The sequence below is a fragment of the Pteropus alecto genome, unplaced genomic scaffold (assembly GCF_000325575.1).
Source record: "Pteropus alecto unplaced genomic scaffold, ASM32557v1 scaffold19, whole genome shotgun sequence".
Classification (NCBI taxonomy): Eukaryota; Metazoa; Chordata; class Mammalia; order Chiroptera; family Pteropodidae; genus Pteropus; species Pteropus alecto.
The window spans coordinates 1085330-1102638 of NW_006442490.1; the positions used below are offsets into that span (position 1 = coordinate 1085330).

Below are 17309 nucleotides of genomic sequence, written 5' to 3' on the forward strand. Positions count from 1 at the left end.
AAACAACAATAACAAAAACAGCAATAAACTCATAGATACAGAGAATATTTTGAGGTCTACTAGATGGGAGGGGGAATTAGGGAAAAAGGCAAAAAAGGGCTAAGCAATTAAGTACAAATGGATAATTACAAAACAGAAATTGAGATATAAAGTGTAGCATACGAAAAATGCTACAATGTTAACAATGTTGTAACAAATATGATAAGGCGATAGAGGGTACTAGACTTAATGGGGTGATCACTTTGTGAGTTATGTGGATCTCTGATCACTATGCCGTGCAACTGAAACTGGTATATTATTGTATGTCAACCATAATTGAACAAAACTCACTGAATTATTCAGTGTAAATACTAGCAACTAATTGTCTACTATATTTCAATAAAGCTGGAAAAAATCAAAATAAAACTTTATGTATGGTCATACAACTTAAATATCAACTCTGATCCTGTTGTCCACTCTGGATGATTATAGCCTGTGGCATTTGTTTTAGGGTGCCTTGGGGCTAAGAGTGTGTTGGAATGGGGTGGGGTGGGAATTTCATAGTTTTCCAGTTAAAATGAAATACACTTCATTTCAGTTAATTCTGTTGAATTGTTGTGAATTTCATTTCAGTTAATTCTGTTGTATTATCCTGTTGTTCAATTTCATTTAATTAAATCTTAAAAGTTTTAAAACAAAATATATATTGAAATTATGTAATATACAACATAAACTAATAGTAGTAACCATGCTCATTTAACAATGCTGCAGGTATAATAAAAATGTTAATATATGTTAATGTTTAGTCTGTGGTTAATGTTTTGTCTTGTTAATTTCCCCAGGGCTTTTATTACTGATTTAAATCTGCCACACTACTCAACTGATTGCACTGCTTCCACAAACTGCATGGAAGTACCTCAAATGAATACTGATTAACAGAAATGAACAAACATTTGGCTGGGCAAGCCATTCTTATTATATGCTTGTAATCATTACATATATTTTCTTACAATAAGATGGGAATGCCAGGTATTTTCCACTCATTTTTCCCACAGAAAATATGTCTGTGAGCATTAAATTAATTTATAACTTTGTACTTAAGGAAGCACATCATTTTTAATTAACTATTGATTAGTCTGGACATAGAACAAAGAGGATAACGAACAGACCTGGTGACAATGTGTGTTTCCCCCCACAGGAATTTTGCTCTGTCTCATCAATTGCTTGACCATTAAAATGAAAGTCCACTAGTAATCTGTAATTTATTATGAATCAAGGTATTTTAAGAAATCAGGTACCATTGTTTGAACATTCCATTCAAGTCAGCTCTTTAAATAAATTTCAATCCAAAAAAAAGGAACTAATGTCCTGCAGATTGGTCTACTGTTGAATTACAGCACTATAATATAGTGAAAAATCACAATTTGGGTTTCAGACCTGGGTTTCAGTCTCAGCTCATTCCCTTACCACTTTCACAATTCTAGGGAAGTCATTTAATTTCCTTCAAACTCAGCTTTCTCTTCTGCAAATTGGAGATAATAACAATGCTTGCCTTACCTGAAAGTAGCGAGAAGATCAAATAAAATAATGGGTGAAAGTGTAATGTCTCCCATATCCAGATAGAAATCTAATTCATTCATTCAGTAAATGAGGGCTGCTTACCTTCTGCAGCCCGCTGTGTGTGTTAGAATCCTGGTTCAGCTGGGCAGGTACAGAGCTATAATTCTAAGTAATATTTGGATGAATTTAACTGAGGACTTTTGAAAGACAGCAAAAGGGTTCGATGAGACTAGTTCTCCACTCTGAAAGGGAACCACATTATGTCTGCCCATGTTGTTTGTGCATCACACAGTCTGATCTGTTTTGCTCTGGGATACCTGGAATATCTTCTTCTGTCCTTTGAATCCCCAATTACTGATCGGTGGTACATGATCTTTGCTGGTTACCCTGTCTCTCTAAGCTGCATCCTTGTGTCTGTGGGAATGAATGCTATGGGGATGGGAGACAGGTTTTAAATATCCTTTTGTACATATGACTTACATTTTACTAATTTATAACTGCCACAAACAGATTCTGAGCTGAAAATATAATCCTGCATGTGTGCATAACACTTCTTATTCAATCCCTTCACAGCACCAGGAGCCCAGGGCATTATTGCTTAAGCACATACAAGCAACATTGTGGGGGTTAAAAGAGAACCTCATGTTATCAATAAACTCAATACTGAATTCAAATACTACTCTTCCAAGTGTACTTATCTGCTTTTGTCCCCTGTCATAGGGGAACGGAATCTCCATGTACTCAGTTGCTCAAGCCAGAAGAAACAAAGGCATCTCTGGTGCTTTCTCCCACTCCCTGACTCCCCTATGTCCTACCACTAAGTCTTTTTTTCCTCTCAAAAATAACTTTTAAACTTATGTACTTTTTCTACATCCTCAGGTCTAGCATTCCGTTAACTGTCTCTTATAGCAGTGCTTCTCGAACTTTAATGTGTATACAAATCACCTAGGAATCTAATTCATATAGATTCATATACAGTAGGATTGGGGTGAGATCTGAGATGAGTAGCAAGGCTCTGGTGTAGTGGATCTCAAAGTTTAGCCCCCAAATGAGCAGCATATGTATCACTTGGTAACTTTTTACAAATGCACATTTTAAGGCCTGACTTTACACTTCCAGAATCAGAAACCCTGGGAGTAGGGTCTGGTCACTTGTTTTAATAAGCCCTCCATGGGATTCTGATGCATGATCAAGTTGGAGAATCACGCCACATAGACCATTCCACCATCCTCTTAATTGGTCTCTCAATCTCCAGTTTTGACCTCCTCTAATTCATTCCCTATAACAGAAGTTCTCTGATGACCCTCTCAGGAGGTACTGGAGATCAAACCTATTTTCATAGTAATATGAAGACTTTATTTGCCCTTTTCACTCTTATTTCTTCACAAATATATAGAGAAAATTTTCAAAGGATACATAATGAGTAATGAAATCATTGCTCTGGAATATGTGTTTGTACATTCTAGAATTTTCTAAGATAGCAGATTTAGGGTACAAATATATGCATTTTTCAGGGGTTTTTTTGGTCAGTATTTAGTGCTCCTGCTGGCTACTTGGGTTATGCCTACTATAATCTTTATAACTTAATTATCACTTAATTGTTATTTTGAAATCTAGAAGTTTTGTGTTGTGTGAAAACATGAGAAGCAAATACACTTTGTAATCTTACTTGTGACAATATTTAAACATATTTTTGAAATATCTAAAATTTGAAATTAACGATAACTTTTATTATAGATTTTATATTTTATTATACAATGCAATAAAATAATTTACAACAGATTTTTCTGATATTTAAGAATGAATGGTTGGCTTCAAAAATGGAGGTTATAAGACTCACTTGCTCCACCCACAGCTGAAATGTCTAGCTTTGAAGATGCTAAAAAGGTGTGAAACTGACTTATTAGAGTTTTCTGACTCATAGAAAGGAGGGATCAACACAATAGATTAAAAACTGTAATCAAGAAACAAAAATATGACAAAAGCTATCATTCCTTCAGTCTTATAGACTCTAATAACTTATCTTACTGTGCCTCAGGCAACAGAACTTTTTAGAATAGTACTGTTGTGTGAATTAAATTGTAGAGTTATCTTGAAATCAATCATTCAGAATTTAAAGAAAAATGAATTAAATATTTAAAAATAGTGTTTTATAAAAGAGCTTATGCTGTTTTATTCTAAAATAAAATAGTGTTACAGTTTTTTAGAATAAAAATGGAAAAGCTACTGAAACATAGTATAGGGTAAGCTACTGTATTACAGTAGCTGGAGAAGTACACATAGTACTGGAGAAACTAATATACATTATAGAGTTGACATCACTAAATGCCTACAGGATGAAGAGTCAGTAGAGAAAATCATGCCATTTTCTAATGAAATAAATTAACTCATCAAATTAAAGATTTAGCTGCAAACATAATGATGAACTTAATATCTCCTCAACAGAATTGTGGTTTTGCCTTTCAAATAGACAGATCCATAGACATAAACTGGACTTACTATTTTGCTTGTATTTGTATCATCACCAACTGATCATTGAAGATTATCTATAATGTCAGTGCTTGGGAGAAAAACATGAGTAGTGCTGAAATATTCAAAGTGCTGAACAATATTATTTTTAATTTTTTTCTGGCTTTATGTAAATATAATAGACCATTAGTTGCTTATATTTACACTGTACAATTCAATGAGTTCTTTTCAATTATAGTTGGCATACAATAATATACCAGTTTCAGTTGCACGGCATAGTGATCAGAGATCCACATAACTCACAAAGTGATCACCCCACTAAGTCTAGTACCCTCTATCGCCTTATATATTTATTACAACATTATTAACCACCTTACCCATGCTAGACTCTACATCTCCATGTCTATTCTGCAACTATCCATTTGTTCCTCTTAATCCCTTTGCCTGTTTTATGTCCCCCCAAAAACCCCTCCCATCTAGTATCCCTCTAAATATTCTCTGTATCTATGAGTTATTTCCACTTTTGATGTAGTCGTTCTTAATTTTGTTCTTTGGATTCCACATATACGTGAAATCATGCACTATTTGTCTTTCTCTATCTGACCCATTTCATTCAGCACGATACCCTCTGGGTCCATCAAGGCAATATCTTTTTAAATCCCCCTTTTTAGTCTGTGTGTGCCTTTTAATCTGAAGTGAGTCTCTTGTAGGCAGCATATGTAGGGGTCTTGTTTTCTTATCCGTTCAGCCACTCTATCTTTTGGCTGGAGCACTTAATTTTTTCCACTTAAGGTTCTTGTCGATAGGAATGTAGTTATTACCATTCTTTATTCATACTTTTGATACATGACTTTTCTTCTTAAAGAAGTCTCTCCAACATTTCCTGTAATAGTGGCTTAGTGGTGATAAATTCCTTTACCTTATTTTTGTCTGGGAAGCTCTTTATCTGTCCTTCAACTCTAAATGTCAGCTTTGCTGGGTAAAGCATTCTTGGTTGTAGATCCTGGGTTTTCATCACGTTGAATATTTCATGCCAAGCCCTTCTGTCCTGCATAGTTTCTTTTGAGAAATCAGCTGCCAGTCTTATGGGAGCTCCCTTGTAGGTAACTAACTGCTTTTCTCTTGCTGCTTTTAAGAGTCTCTCTTTGTATCTAAACTTTGGCATTTTATTTATGATGTGTCTCGGTGTGAGCCTCTTCAGGTTCCTGGTTTGGGGGACTTTCTGAGCTTCCTGGGGTTTTATGTCTATTTCCTTCACCAGGTGAGGGAAATTTTCCATCATTATTTCTTCAAATAGCTCTTCAGTGTCTTGTTTTCCTTCAGGCACCTCTATGACATGGATATTTTTACCTTTAATAGTTTCCCATAGGCTTCTTAAATTATTATTATAGTCTTGGCTTCTTTCTCCTTGCCATTCTGCTTGAGTGTCCTTGGCTTCCCCGTCCTCTAAATCAGTGGTTTGATCCTCTTTTTTATTCACTCTGTTTATTCCATTTAATATACTCTTCATTCTAGATAATGTGTTCCTCATTTCTGACTGGTTCCCTTTTATAATTTCTATTTCCACTTTTATGTTTTTTATCTCTTTGTTAAAGTTCTCACTGAATTCATCTACACTTCCCCCAAGTTCATTGAGCATCTTTATAACCAGAGTTTTGAACTCTGCATCTGTTAGATTGATTGATTCCATCATTTCTGGATCTCTGTTCTGCTCTCTCATATGGTCTCTGCTTCTTTGTCTGCCTTTCTGTGTTTCTAAGTACTAAACAAAGCTCCTAAGTCTCCTGGTCTTATTAGCATGGCTTTGTGTAGTAGGTGTCCAGTGGCCCAGTCCTGAGAGGGGTTCAGCTGCAGGTCAAGTGTAGCCCCAGCCTGTGTCCCTCCAGGACCACCTGTTAAGATTCAGCAAACAATCCACAGATGCTGTGCTCATAGTTGCCTCAAGAGGCCACGCTAGAAACCGCGGCCAGCTGCCACCTTGTGAGTCTAGGCACTGCTCAGCAAGCAGCACCTGATTCACAGAGGATACACCTGGATGTGGCTTGGGCGGGGCCATGAGTTGCAGGAGGCGGAGTTTTAGGCGATCTTCTGGGCGGAGCGACCTCTTATCCAGTTTGATGAAGTCTCAGCTATGGTGGTGCTGAGTCTGCACACTGGGAGTGGCGAGGGCTCAACATAGAAACGATGGATACCGCCATCACTTCTGTACAGAGCGAGTCTCGCCTCTGGCCTTCACTTTGACAACTCAGTTTCCCTCTGTAAGTCCTTGATGCTCCCTGCTCAGCCAAAGCAGCGCTGGTGCTCAGAGAGAGTAGGTCCATTGCTGCGGAAAGTCTGCTCCTGGATCGGCCCCTTTAAGAGGTGTCTGCAGCTGTTGGCTGCCATTGCTGCCTACCACAGTCTCTATCTCACTCAGCCACGAGGGACTGGGCAGCCTTGCGCCTTCACCACCTCCTCCCTCCTACCTTTGCAGTTTTATTAATTATTTCTCTCTCTAGTTGTAGGGCTTCTGTTCGTCTAGATCCCAGGCGACTTTCCTTGCTGTTTGCTCCTTGTTTCTGTCTCAGCTTTAATTTGGTCACAAGAGGGATGAACAAAGCCTCTATCATCTATTCCATTTTTTCCCATCTCCTAAAGTTTTACTTTTAATTTTTTGGGATTTTGATGACTCTATTGATTAGCAAAGACAAAATTTATACCAATTATTTAGCAACAGTTCCTTGGACCACACTAATCAGCTAGATTCCAGCAGAAAAGTTATTCTATAATTAAATATAACTGAAAAAGCCTTCTAGAGGTCCTCTTAGTGGCCTCAGGTGCAGCCCCAAGAGAGAAGGAGTTGTGCTGATCGCTGAGGTCAATTCAGTGGGATAGCCAACTTCTCTCTCAAAAGCTTTCAGATTTTTAAGGGCAGTATGATGTGTCTGTGGCTCTTCTTGTATCACAGACTCACTAATGGGAACTTTTCCCTTTCTGCTTCTGCTTTTCCCCTCCCTTCACCTCCTCCTCCTTTTATGGGCCGTATAATTAAAAACACACATACCTTTTATATATTTCTTGAGAAAGAAAATGCAAACCTTTTTATTCATCTGACTTTTAAATCAAGAGCAAAATAAATCTGTTAGAGCTAGTTAAGAGTGGAAGAGAGTCAGAGGTACACTTTAATGTAGGAGCACCCATTCCCACCTACATTTTCAAATCTTTTAGGCCATAACAACTAAAAGCGCAAACCTGTTGCATTTTTGTAGCTATCAGATTAACTTAGAATCTCTACTTGGGGGAAAACTATAAAAAATGTACTCACTCTAGATATCCGACTAGACCTGTGTTAAATCTGTAGGAATTACAGATTTTGTAGCTGATTTAAGAATATGACTTCAGGAGCAATGGGCCAGGGACGTCCTGCAGGCAGCAAGCGAGACCTATTTGGGGAGCCACCTCTCTCACAGAATGTGACATCTAGTGCTTCAGTATGGTTAATTGACTCTTCCCTGGCAGGCTACATTTAAATCACTCCACTAGAAATACTGCCTGAAACTTAGGTTAAAATTGGGTTTCCGTTTTATGTTTATCTTTAATGTCTAGCCTTTCTTTGAAGTATGTTTCTGAATTCTGCCTAATCATTACTCTTCTCCAATTATGGATGGGATGCCCACAGGACTACAGAGTTTGGCCACACCCAATACTTGGAATCCCCAGAGTCTATCCTCTTGACAGAAATCCAAAATAGGGAAAAAAGTCAAAAACAAAAAGATAGGTATTAGAGTCAGACAGATGTGGGTTCAAGTTCCAGCTCTGCCATTTATTAGCACTGTGGCTTTGCTTAAGTTCCTTAACCTTTGTGAGTCTCAGTTTCCTTATTTCCAAATTGGGGTTAATAATACCTGCTCTGTTATCAGACTCACTGGAGATAATGGAGAATGAGTGTAGAAGTTACTTGTGAAGCCTGAGGCTGGAGAAAGGTATTATGTTACAAATGTGAGGTATTGGTATTGTTGATAAGCTTACAGTATACAAACTTTCTTTCTCTGCTCAGCCATCCAGAGGGCAAGATCAAGTCTGAGTTTTTGTCATCTGAGGGTTCCTAGAACCAACAGCAAATGGGAACATGAGAAAGAATAGTTAGATTTTAACCAATGGAAGATCACATTTCTTGATATGTCAGTTAGGGGGTTCATGTGTGAATTACATCAAACCAAATATCTTGCATGGTTTCAAAATCTTTGGTAACATATTCTACTTGGAAAGTAATTATACCCCCTCCCCAGCTTTTTGAAAGGAGCCAGAATAAAATGGCACTTCAAATATCCTACCTTCCTCTTTTGTATGAGACTAGTTACAGGTGAAGCAAAGCTTTGGGACCAGGTCAAAATGAAGTCCGTTGTGGGTGGGAGGTAGAAGTGGAGTTGTAGGCCATATCTCTTGATGTTCAGTCTACTCTGCTGTTCACTATACCTTGCTGGTCCCCAGCTGTGTATTCTCCTCGTGTATATATAAAGCTAGTGCTTCTGGAGCCTGGTTAGAATACAATAGTGTTGAGATTACTAGAATGACCTGCTGGCCTGGATATGGTCAGAGACCCTGCTTTCTTATGTTCAAGTCTTATAACATTTCATAGTACTATTTCTTTCTCTACCATAGGTTCTGGCACATGAATAAAGATACCATTAGAAATCACAATTTATGGAAAATGAAAAGGTTTTATATTCTAGGTCTATTGATAGAAGCACTCACCTGTTTAATAAATTCATTTCAATTAACTAAATTTAAAGATTTGGTATATTAGTCGGTGAAAAAAATTGGCTTGCACTTCTTATTTAAGACCCTGAAAGTCCTGGGCAGGATACTGATTTCTAAAATGCCACTTGGGAGGCTGGCTACTTTAGCAAGTGCAGCTGTAGAATAAGACCCAGGTCTCCCAAAAGAACCTGATGTTTCCCTAGTGTGAAGCTGAAAGGATCTCTTTAATGTGAATACTGCATCTCTTTGTAAATTGTTTTCGTGCTCACTTCTCAAAATAAGCTCATAATATTCACCTAAAGCTCACACAGTGTAGATGTGAAAGATGTGGGGATAAGGACCCAAATTGGGGGGGGGGGCTACATTTGACAAATGCTTTGTATATGAGAAGAATTTGCTTCATGGTAGATTTGTAGAAGAAAATACAGCCTGTCTGATAAGATGTGGCAGATTTCAGATGGGGAAGTGGAGGTGTTGGTAGAATACCGTTGTGTGCCCCGTACCCCACACAGAGCCTTGGGTAGTCGGCTTGATAATGCCACATTGGGTGGCTTGGGAAGAAAGATCAGACTGCAAACTGCCTACATTCTCATTTGTTCTTAACCTTCCTGCTTTTAGCCTCAACTGCACCCCTGTCTGGTAGGTTGTGAGGGGTTAAAAATGTTAAAAATCTTACTGTGGTCCAATTAGTATTCACTGATACAAAAGGTAGACTTTGAATGGGAAGGGAGATTTCACAGCTGTGGGTTGCAAGTAGACAAGTTACCGTGAAAGATGTGTGAAAGATTGTGATTTTGGTGCTGGATTTGATCCAGGTGTCAGTCAAGACAATGTGTCCTATGCTCCTGAATGCGCTAAGAATACTTTGATCCTAGTGGAATAGACTCTCACAGTGATGTGTGTTCATGGAGTAATAAACAGATATTTATGGAATGAAAATCAAGGTTACATTCCATGAATGTTCCCCTGAAGTTTAACAAAGTAAACACATATGTCAATGGACATAATTTTATTATGCCCTGAACTATTTGTATTTGTGTTAAATGCTTTGTAAGTGATTGGAACTTAACTCCCCAATCCATCCAGGCAGCCCCCTAGCCTAAAGCACCGTACCAGACTGCTAACAGGGCAAATTCAGAGAATACAGATTCTTCATTTGAAATTAATATTAGCCTAAGTCAAATAGCATTACATAAGCACATCTGAAAAATTCAGTATCATACATTCCAATGCAGAGATTGGGGTGCTTACCCCTGCACCATTGAAAATCTGTGTATAACTTTTGACTTCCCCAAAACTAAACTACTAATATAGCCTATAGTTAGCTGGAAGCCTCAATGATAACATAAATAATCAACTAACACTTATTTTGTATATTATATATATTTTTACTGTATCCTTAAAATAAAGTAAGCTAGAGAAAAGAAATGGTATTAAGAAAATTATGAGGAGAAAATACATTTACAATTCCATATGTATTTAAAACAATCCACATATAAGTGGACCTGTGCAGTTCAAACCTGTGTTATTCAAGGGTCAATTTTAAAGTGTCTATAACTTTTGTTTCATTCCCATTAATATAAACTATTGAGATTATCCAGTGTGACTATTAGATTCTAGGTGCTGTCTTTCAGAAATAGAGGTTATGCTACTACTGATTCTAGATTTTTTCTAATTTATTTTTCAACAATTTATTTATACATGGAAAACGTTCCAAAGCTGTACAAACTAAATGCCATTTATGCCTTTATAAAGAGATAAATAACTTCATAAATGTTATTGGGGCCATCTAGAGAAATCCAGAGCTGGGATTACCTATTAGTAGAATGGCGTACTAGGCTAGATACTAGGAGTTTCCTTTAAATCATTCCAATTAACTCACCTTTATTGAGTGCCTAACAGTGTACAAAATACAGTCTGAATTCTATGGAGTTACAGAAGTGACAAATATATAACCCCTGTCTTCACAAATTATATCTAATACTTTTTGTAAAGTGTACAATCTATGTTGGCTATGTTTTTGATTACTGGGAATTCTTTTTTTCTTCAAAATAGAGAATGTAAACAACTGGTAATTAAGCATCACCCTCAAGTGAGGTGATATTTCACAAGCTTTGAAGTCATATGAGTTCAAAGCCAGACAGTGTATCTATCCATTGTCCATTTATCATAGGCAAATCACTTAACTTCCTTGAGCCTCAATTTCCTCACCTATAAAATAGGGATGATAACATTTAGCATAGTATCTGGCACAAAAGAGACATGTTAGTATTTATACTTCTTTATATAGAAATTCATTTAGGCTTCTGTCTGAAAGTGAAAAATATACAAAATCTACAAGTAATTTAACCATATCATTTAGAACTGAGATAGGAAAGCTGATGCCATTTTTTATCATGGCTATATGAATGTAACAGCTAAGCTTTAGAGAGAGGTAGCCAATAAATATTTTTGAATGAATGAATGAATGGATAGAGGGAGGAAGGAAGGGAGGAGGGAAAGAACACAGGAGGAAAGAAGGTAGACTTTCTTGAGCACCCGTATTCTCTAATACTCTCAGTCCTAGACTTAGTCAATAATATGTGATTCATAGCTGATAACACTGACTGTTGATTCATTGGCTTGCCTTCTTCCTTCCCCTGGGTGTTTCCCATGGGAAAGCCAGTTGAACAACTCCATTGACATTTTTCAGAATACTCTAGCTTGAGTCTTATAACAAAATGTTCATAAGAATCAGGAGCACTCTGTGCATGAGAGGCTGCTCTTCTATTAATAGAGTACTCTACACGTCTCTCACACATGCTTTCATCTCCTGCAGTGGTTCTTCCTAAGTTTTGCAATGCCCGTTCTTCATATGTGTAAATACCAAGTGCCATTAAAAGGTATCAAATGGCATAAGTCCTAGGTAGAGGGTCCTCTCAAATGTGCACTTCACTATAAGAAAAAAAAAAAGCGTTTCTCATCTTAGGAAGATCTCCAAATAGGCTGCACTCAGAGTGCCCCCACTCTCAATCTTCAGTCTTCTTTTCCACAGATGATTGTTTTCCTTAAAATTGTATCACCTTTTTTGACTCCAGTAATAGCTTCATTCTGCTCTTTAAAAAGAAATTGGAGAAGAAATTGAAGTATGTTTCAGAATTTGTTTTTACTATCATATCTATGAAAGTATCATATAATTATATAGCGTTTCTTTTATTTTCAGATTGGCAAGTTATGTGCCCATTCTCAACAACGCCAATATAGATCTGCTTATTATCCTGAAGATCTCTTTATTGACAAGAAGATATTAAAAGTTGCTCATGTAGAACATGAAGAAACCTTATCCAGCCGAAGAAGGTGAGAGTTTTTTTTTTTTTTCTGAATTTCAGCATACAATTAGCAATTGTGTTTAAGGTCAAAAACCACTGGAGTGAAGCTTCTTAAATACATGTAATTTAGTCCTTCTAAGTAGAGTATTTGGTTAATTAAATTCTATTATCTGACAAGATTCCAGTCAAGATGGTGGAGTAGGTAAATGTTGTGCTTGTTTACTCTCATGACCACATCAAAGTTACAGCTAAACTTCGGAACAAATGTCATTGAAAATCGCCTGAAGTCTAGCTGAACAGAAGTCTTACAACTAAGGACATACGGAAGAAGCTACCTTGAGACTGGTAGGAGGGGCAGAGATGCAGAATGGGCTGATTGTACACCTGTCTGTGGCAGTTAAAAATTGGGAGGGATATCTCTGCCGTAGAGGTCCCCTCAGAGGAGCAAAGGGTCCAAGGTCCTCACCAGATGCTCTAGCCAGGGTTCAAGTGCTAAGAAGAGAAGGCTCCACAAAATCTGGATGGGAATCAGCTAAGATTGTGGCTGAGTGAGAAAGAGGGCTTCAGGAGTCTTGGAAGTTCTTCTTAAAGGGCCAGTGCATGGACTTACCTGCTGATGAACTCACTCTGAGCTCCAGCTCTGGGGCAGCAGCTTGAAAGGCCCCAGGGACATACGGTGAGGAACTGAATTTTATGGCTTCAGAACAAGGGCTGGAGGGGCAGCTTTCTCTCAGTTAGAAGTGGTGGCAGAGCCCATTGTTCCCTTGTGGAGCCCTCCTCCATCCCAGAGTGCAGACAGAGGCAGCTTCCATATCTCAGACTCCATCAACCTGGCTAACAGTTTTCTCCTCCCTGGCGATTCCCTGAGACTCTGTCCTACCCAACTTGCAGGGCAACCCAAGCCACTTCCAATGACTTTTCCATACAGAAGCCTATCTCGACTCATGCTTCCAACTTTCCTAAAATCTTTCAAAGGTTCACATAACCTAAACGAGCAGCATCTGGCCTCAGCAAGCCCTGTACCTCTTGCTGAGCATTCTCAAGCCTAACACTAGTGGTAGCTGGCCTTGGTTTGTGGGTCGACCTCCAAGGCACACCCCAGCATGGTTGGCAGCCATCTACAGATTGCTTGGTGACTCATGCCAGGTGGCCCCTGGCAGGGCACAGGTTGTTGCTGAACTTGGCCTGTGATGGGGCCTCTCCCATGAGGTACTATCCTGCATGCCTGGTGGCCAGCTTTAGTCTGAGCCAGAACACAACCAAGAGCCACATCCCAGGACGACACACCTAAAGGGCAGACAGGGCAGGCACCAGAGCCCTGCTACAGTGAATCCTGCTCCTTAGGGTCTGCCCCTGCACAACAGCTTCTCCACTGTAATCATTGGCCAGTCATCACAACCAATCAGCCTGAGGGTCAATCCCTCCTATTGACATGCAAACAGCAACTAAAGCTCAACTACAACAAGAGGGTACACATGACCCCATACAAGGGACTCACCTGGAACCACCTGGGTCAAGCAATCAGGAGACCTCACCATTGGGTCCCACAGGACACCTACTACATAAAGCTACTCTACATGAGGAGACAAAGAAATATATCCCAAATGAAAGAATAGAACAAAGCTCCAGAAAAAGAACTAAACAAAATGGAGACAAGCAATCTACCAGCTACAGAGTTTAAAACACTGATTATAAGGATGCTCAATGAACTTAGGGGAAGAGTAGATGAACTCAGACCTTTAAGAAAGAGATAGAAACATAAAAAAGAACCAGTCAGAAATGAAACATAACAATAGCTGAAATGAAGAATACCTCAGGAGGAATTATCAGTTGATTAGGCTAAGCAAAAGATCAAATCAGTGATTTAGAAGATAAGATAGCAGGAAACACCCAATCGGAAAAACAACAAGAAAAAAGAATCTAAAAAAATGAGGATAGTTTGAGTCTCTGGGACAATATCAAGTATACCAACGTTTGGATAATAGGGGTACCATAAGGAAAAGAGAGGGAGAAACTAATTGAAAACCTATTTCAAGAAATAATGACTGAAAACTTCCCTAACCTGATGAAGGAAATAGACATACAAGCCCAGGAAGCACAGAGAGTCCCAAACGAGATGAACCCAAAGAGACCCACACCAAGATACATTATAATTAAAATGCCAAAGTTAAAGACAAAGAGAGAATCTTAGAAGAAGCAAGAGAAAAGCAATTAGTTACTACAAGGGAGCCTTTATAAGACTGTCAGCTGATCTCTCAACAGAAATTTTTCAGGCCAGAAGGGATTGGCACAAAATATTCAAAGTGATGAAAAGCAAGGACCTACAACCAGGATTGCTCTATCCAGCAAAGCTATCATTCATTTAGAATCAAAAGATAAAGAGCTTCCCAGACAAGCAAAAGATAAAGGATTTCATCACCACCAAGCCAGTATTACAGGAAATGTTAGAGGGACTTTTTTTAAGAAGAAAGAAAGAAAAGATCAAAAACATGAATAATAAAATGGCAATGACCATATTTTGAATGTAAATGGGTTAGGCGTTTCAATCAGAAGATAAGGTGGCTGAATGGATAAGAAAACAAGACCCTTACACATGCTGCCTACAAGAGAAACACTTCAGATCAACAGACACACACAGGCTGAACATATACGGATGTGAAAAGATGTTTCATGAAAATGGAAACAAACAAAAAAAGCTGGGGTAGAATACTTATACCAGACAAAATAGACTTTAAAACAAATATTATAGCGAGACAAAGAATGATCCAGTAACCCACTTCTGGGTATGTATTTGAAGAAAACCAAAATACTTCTTCAAAGGGACATGTGATTCCATACGTTCACTGCAGCATCATTTACAATCGTCAAGATATAGAGGCATCCTGAGTGTCTGTCAATGGATGAAAGGATAGAGGTGGTACATACATACAATGCAATATTACTCAGTGATAAAAAATAATGAAATCTTGCTATCTGCAGCAATATGGATGGACCTAGAGGGTATTGTGCTGAGTGGAGTAAGTCAGAAAAAGACAAATGCCATATGATTTCACTTACTTGTGGAATCTAAAGAACAAAACAAACAAACAAACAAAACAGAAACAAACTCATAGATACAGAGAACATTTGATGGTTGGCAGATAGGAGGGAGTTTGGTGGGGAGGGTAACAAAGGGGAAGAGATTAAGAAGTACAAATTGGTTGTTACAAAATAGTTATGGGGATGTAAAGTGTAACAAGCAATATAGTCAATATTGTAATAACTATGGTGTCAGATGGGTACTAAGTTTATTGATGTGATCACTTTATAAGTTATATAAGTATTTAATAATCTAATAATCTAAGTCATATATCTGAATCTAATATACTGTTGTATGCCAACTCTAATTGAAAAATTTTTTAAAAACTGAAAATAAATATATCTGAAAATATGTAAATGTGAAAAAAATTCTATCATCTGTCAGTGTTAAAGAAAAAAGATATTGTATTATATCCAAGCCATATTTAAATGTAAAATTACCATATGTAAATATTTAATACGGCAACACAGGGTAGAATGGACTTCTCTATTCGAGATCTTAATTGATAAAACAACGTATTTTTTGTTCATTATTTGGTCTCTCATCCCTTGGTTTGTGGCTTTTCTCATTAGTAACAGTGAGTCAAGATTGAGTTCACTAAAGAGAAACTGGCAAGACATACTCTGTGTATACACACACACACTGCACACTCTACACACTCTTTTAAGGATGATAAAATTAAGGATTTGGTTCCTGTTTCTTAAGGTAGGAGTCAAGGGACTAAATTAAATTTTGTTTCTTATTCTCTTCATTCTTTCCCCCCCATCCAGATTCCCTCCTTTCTTACACTAGTTTCATGGTTACAAATAAGGGATAGAAATTTGATAAGAAGCCCAACACAAATCTAGGAGAATCGCCTTCCCCCAAACACTGCAGATGTAGCCATTCCTGCCACTGGCCTAAGAATAATTAGATGTGAGTTCTGCTTCCAGATGACTTTGGTGGGATTGGGAGAGATTGGCCAATAGATGGAAAAATCAGAGATTAAATAAGTAATATTTCAGATTTGGGCTAAATTATTCCATTCATATCTGTTTACTATAGGAGATTTTGAAATGGTAATTTCTAGTCATAAATGATACAGTTTAGGGTGAGAGAATGAAGTAAAGCTGCTGGAGAAATATTCCTCCAAAGAAGCATATCAGGAAGTCCCCTTTTCTTCTCTTTTGTTGACTTCCAAACTAATGGGTTCCTAGTTTCCCTGTGGCAGCAGTTTTACGGTGTGATTTGAGGACCCAAGGAGTCCCAGAGACCCTTTCAAGAGGTCAGTGAGATCCTCCTTTTGCTATCTACATATCTGTATGAAGTTGATTTTTTGTTCATATAGTTCAATCAAAACAACATATTACAACAGATTAAATGCAGAAGCAAATGGGAGAATTTAGCTGTTTCCTATTAAGCCAGGCAGTAAAGATATTTTACAAAAATACAAAAGCAATATCACTTTTCTCACTTTTTTCTTAAAAATGTTATTTATGTTAACTTAATGGCTAACTGTTGTTAGTTTAAAATTAATAATAAAATTTTAAATATTTTTCTGGATTTTAATTTCTAAAGTAGTATCAATAGATATATATCACATAAATAAAAGCTCTTTGGGATCCTCAACAATTTTTAAGAGTGTTAAAGGGTTTTATTACTTATCTAGTGTGGTATACCAAATTATCCCAAAACAGTGATTTAAAACAACAAACATTTATTATCTCACAGTTTCTGTCAGGAATTTGGGAGAAGCTTACTTAGCTCCCTGGTTCTCAGTTTCTAACAAAATTTCAGTCAAGATTTTGCCTGGGGCTGGCAGTCATCTGAAGCTGGATGATCCACTTCCAAGGTGACTCAATGACACATTTAGCAAATTAGTACTGGTTGTTGGAAAGAGGCCTCAGTTCCTCAGCACATGGACTTTGTGAGTCTCCTCACGACATGGTCACTGGCTTCCCCAGAATAAGTGATCTATGGAAGAGAAAACCGTGATGTCTTTTATGACCTAGTCTCAGAAGTAACATACTCTCAATTCCGACATGTTCGACTTGTTAGAAGCAAGTCCCAAATTCTAGTCTACGTTCAAGGGGAAGGGAAACTAGGCTTGAATGGAGGAGTGTCAAATAATTTGTGGACATATTTAAAAACCACCACAGGGTCCTGGCAACAAAATATTTGAGGACCATTTCCCT

At 37.8% G+C, this 17309-nt stretch overlaps 1 protein-coding gene across 1 annotated transcript in view; it reads left to right on the plus strand.

Annotated features, from left to right (window-relative positions):
- GPC3 (glypican 3) overlaps window positions 1-17309 on the plus strand; it is a 427782-nt gene that overhangs the window by 276508 nt on the left and 133965 nt on the right. The window contains exon 4 of the mRNA XM_015596824.2: window positions 11951-12084. Coding sequence (XP_015452310.1) covers window positions 11951-12084 — 134 coding nt within the window. The remainder of the gene's footprint in view (window positions 1-11950; window positions 12085-17309) is intronic.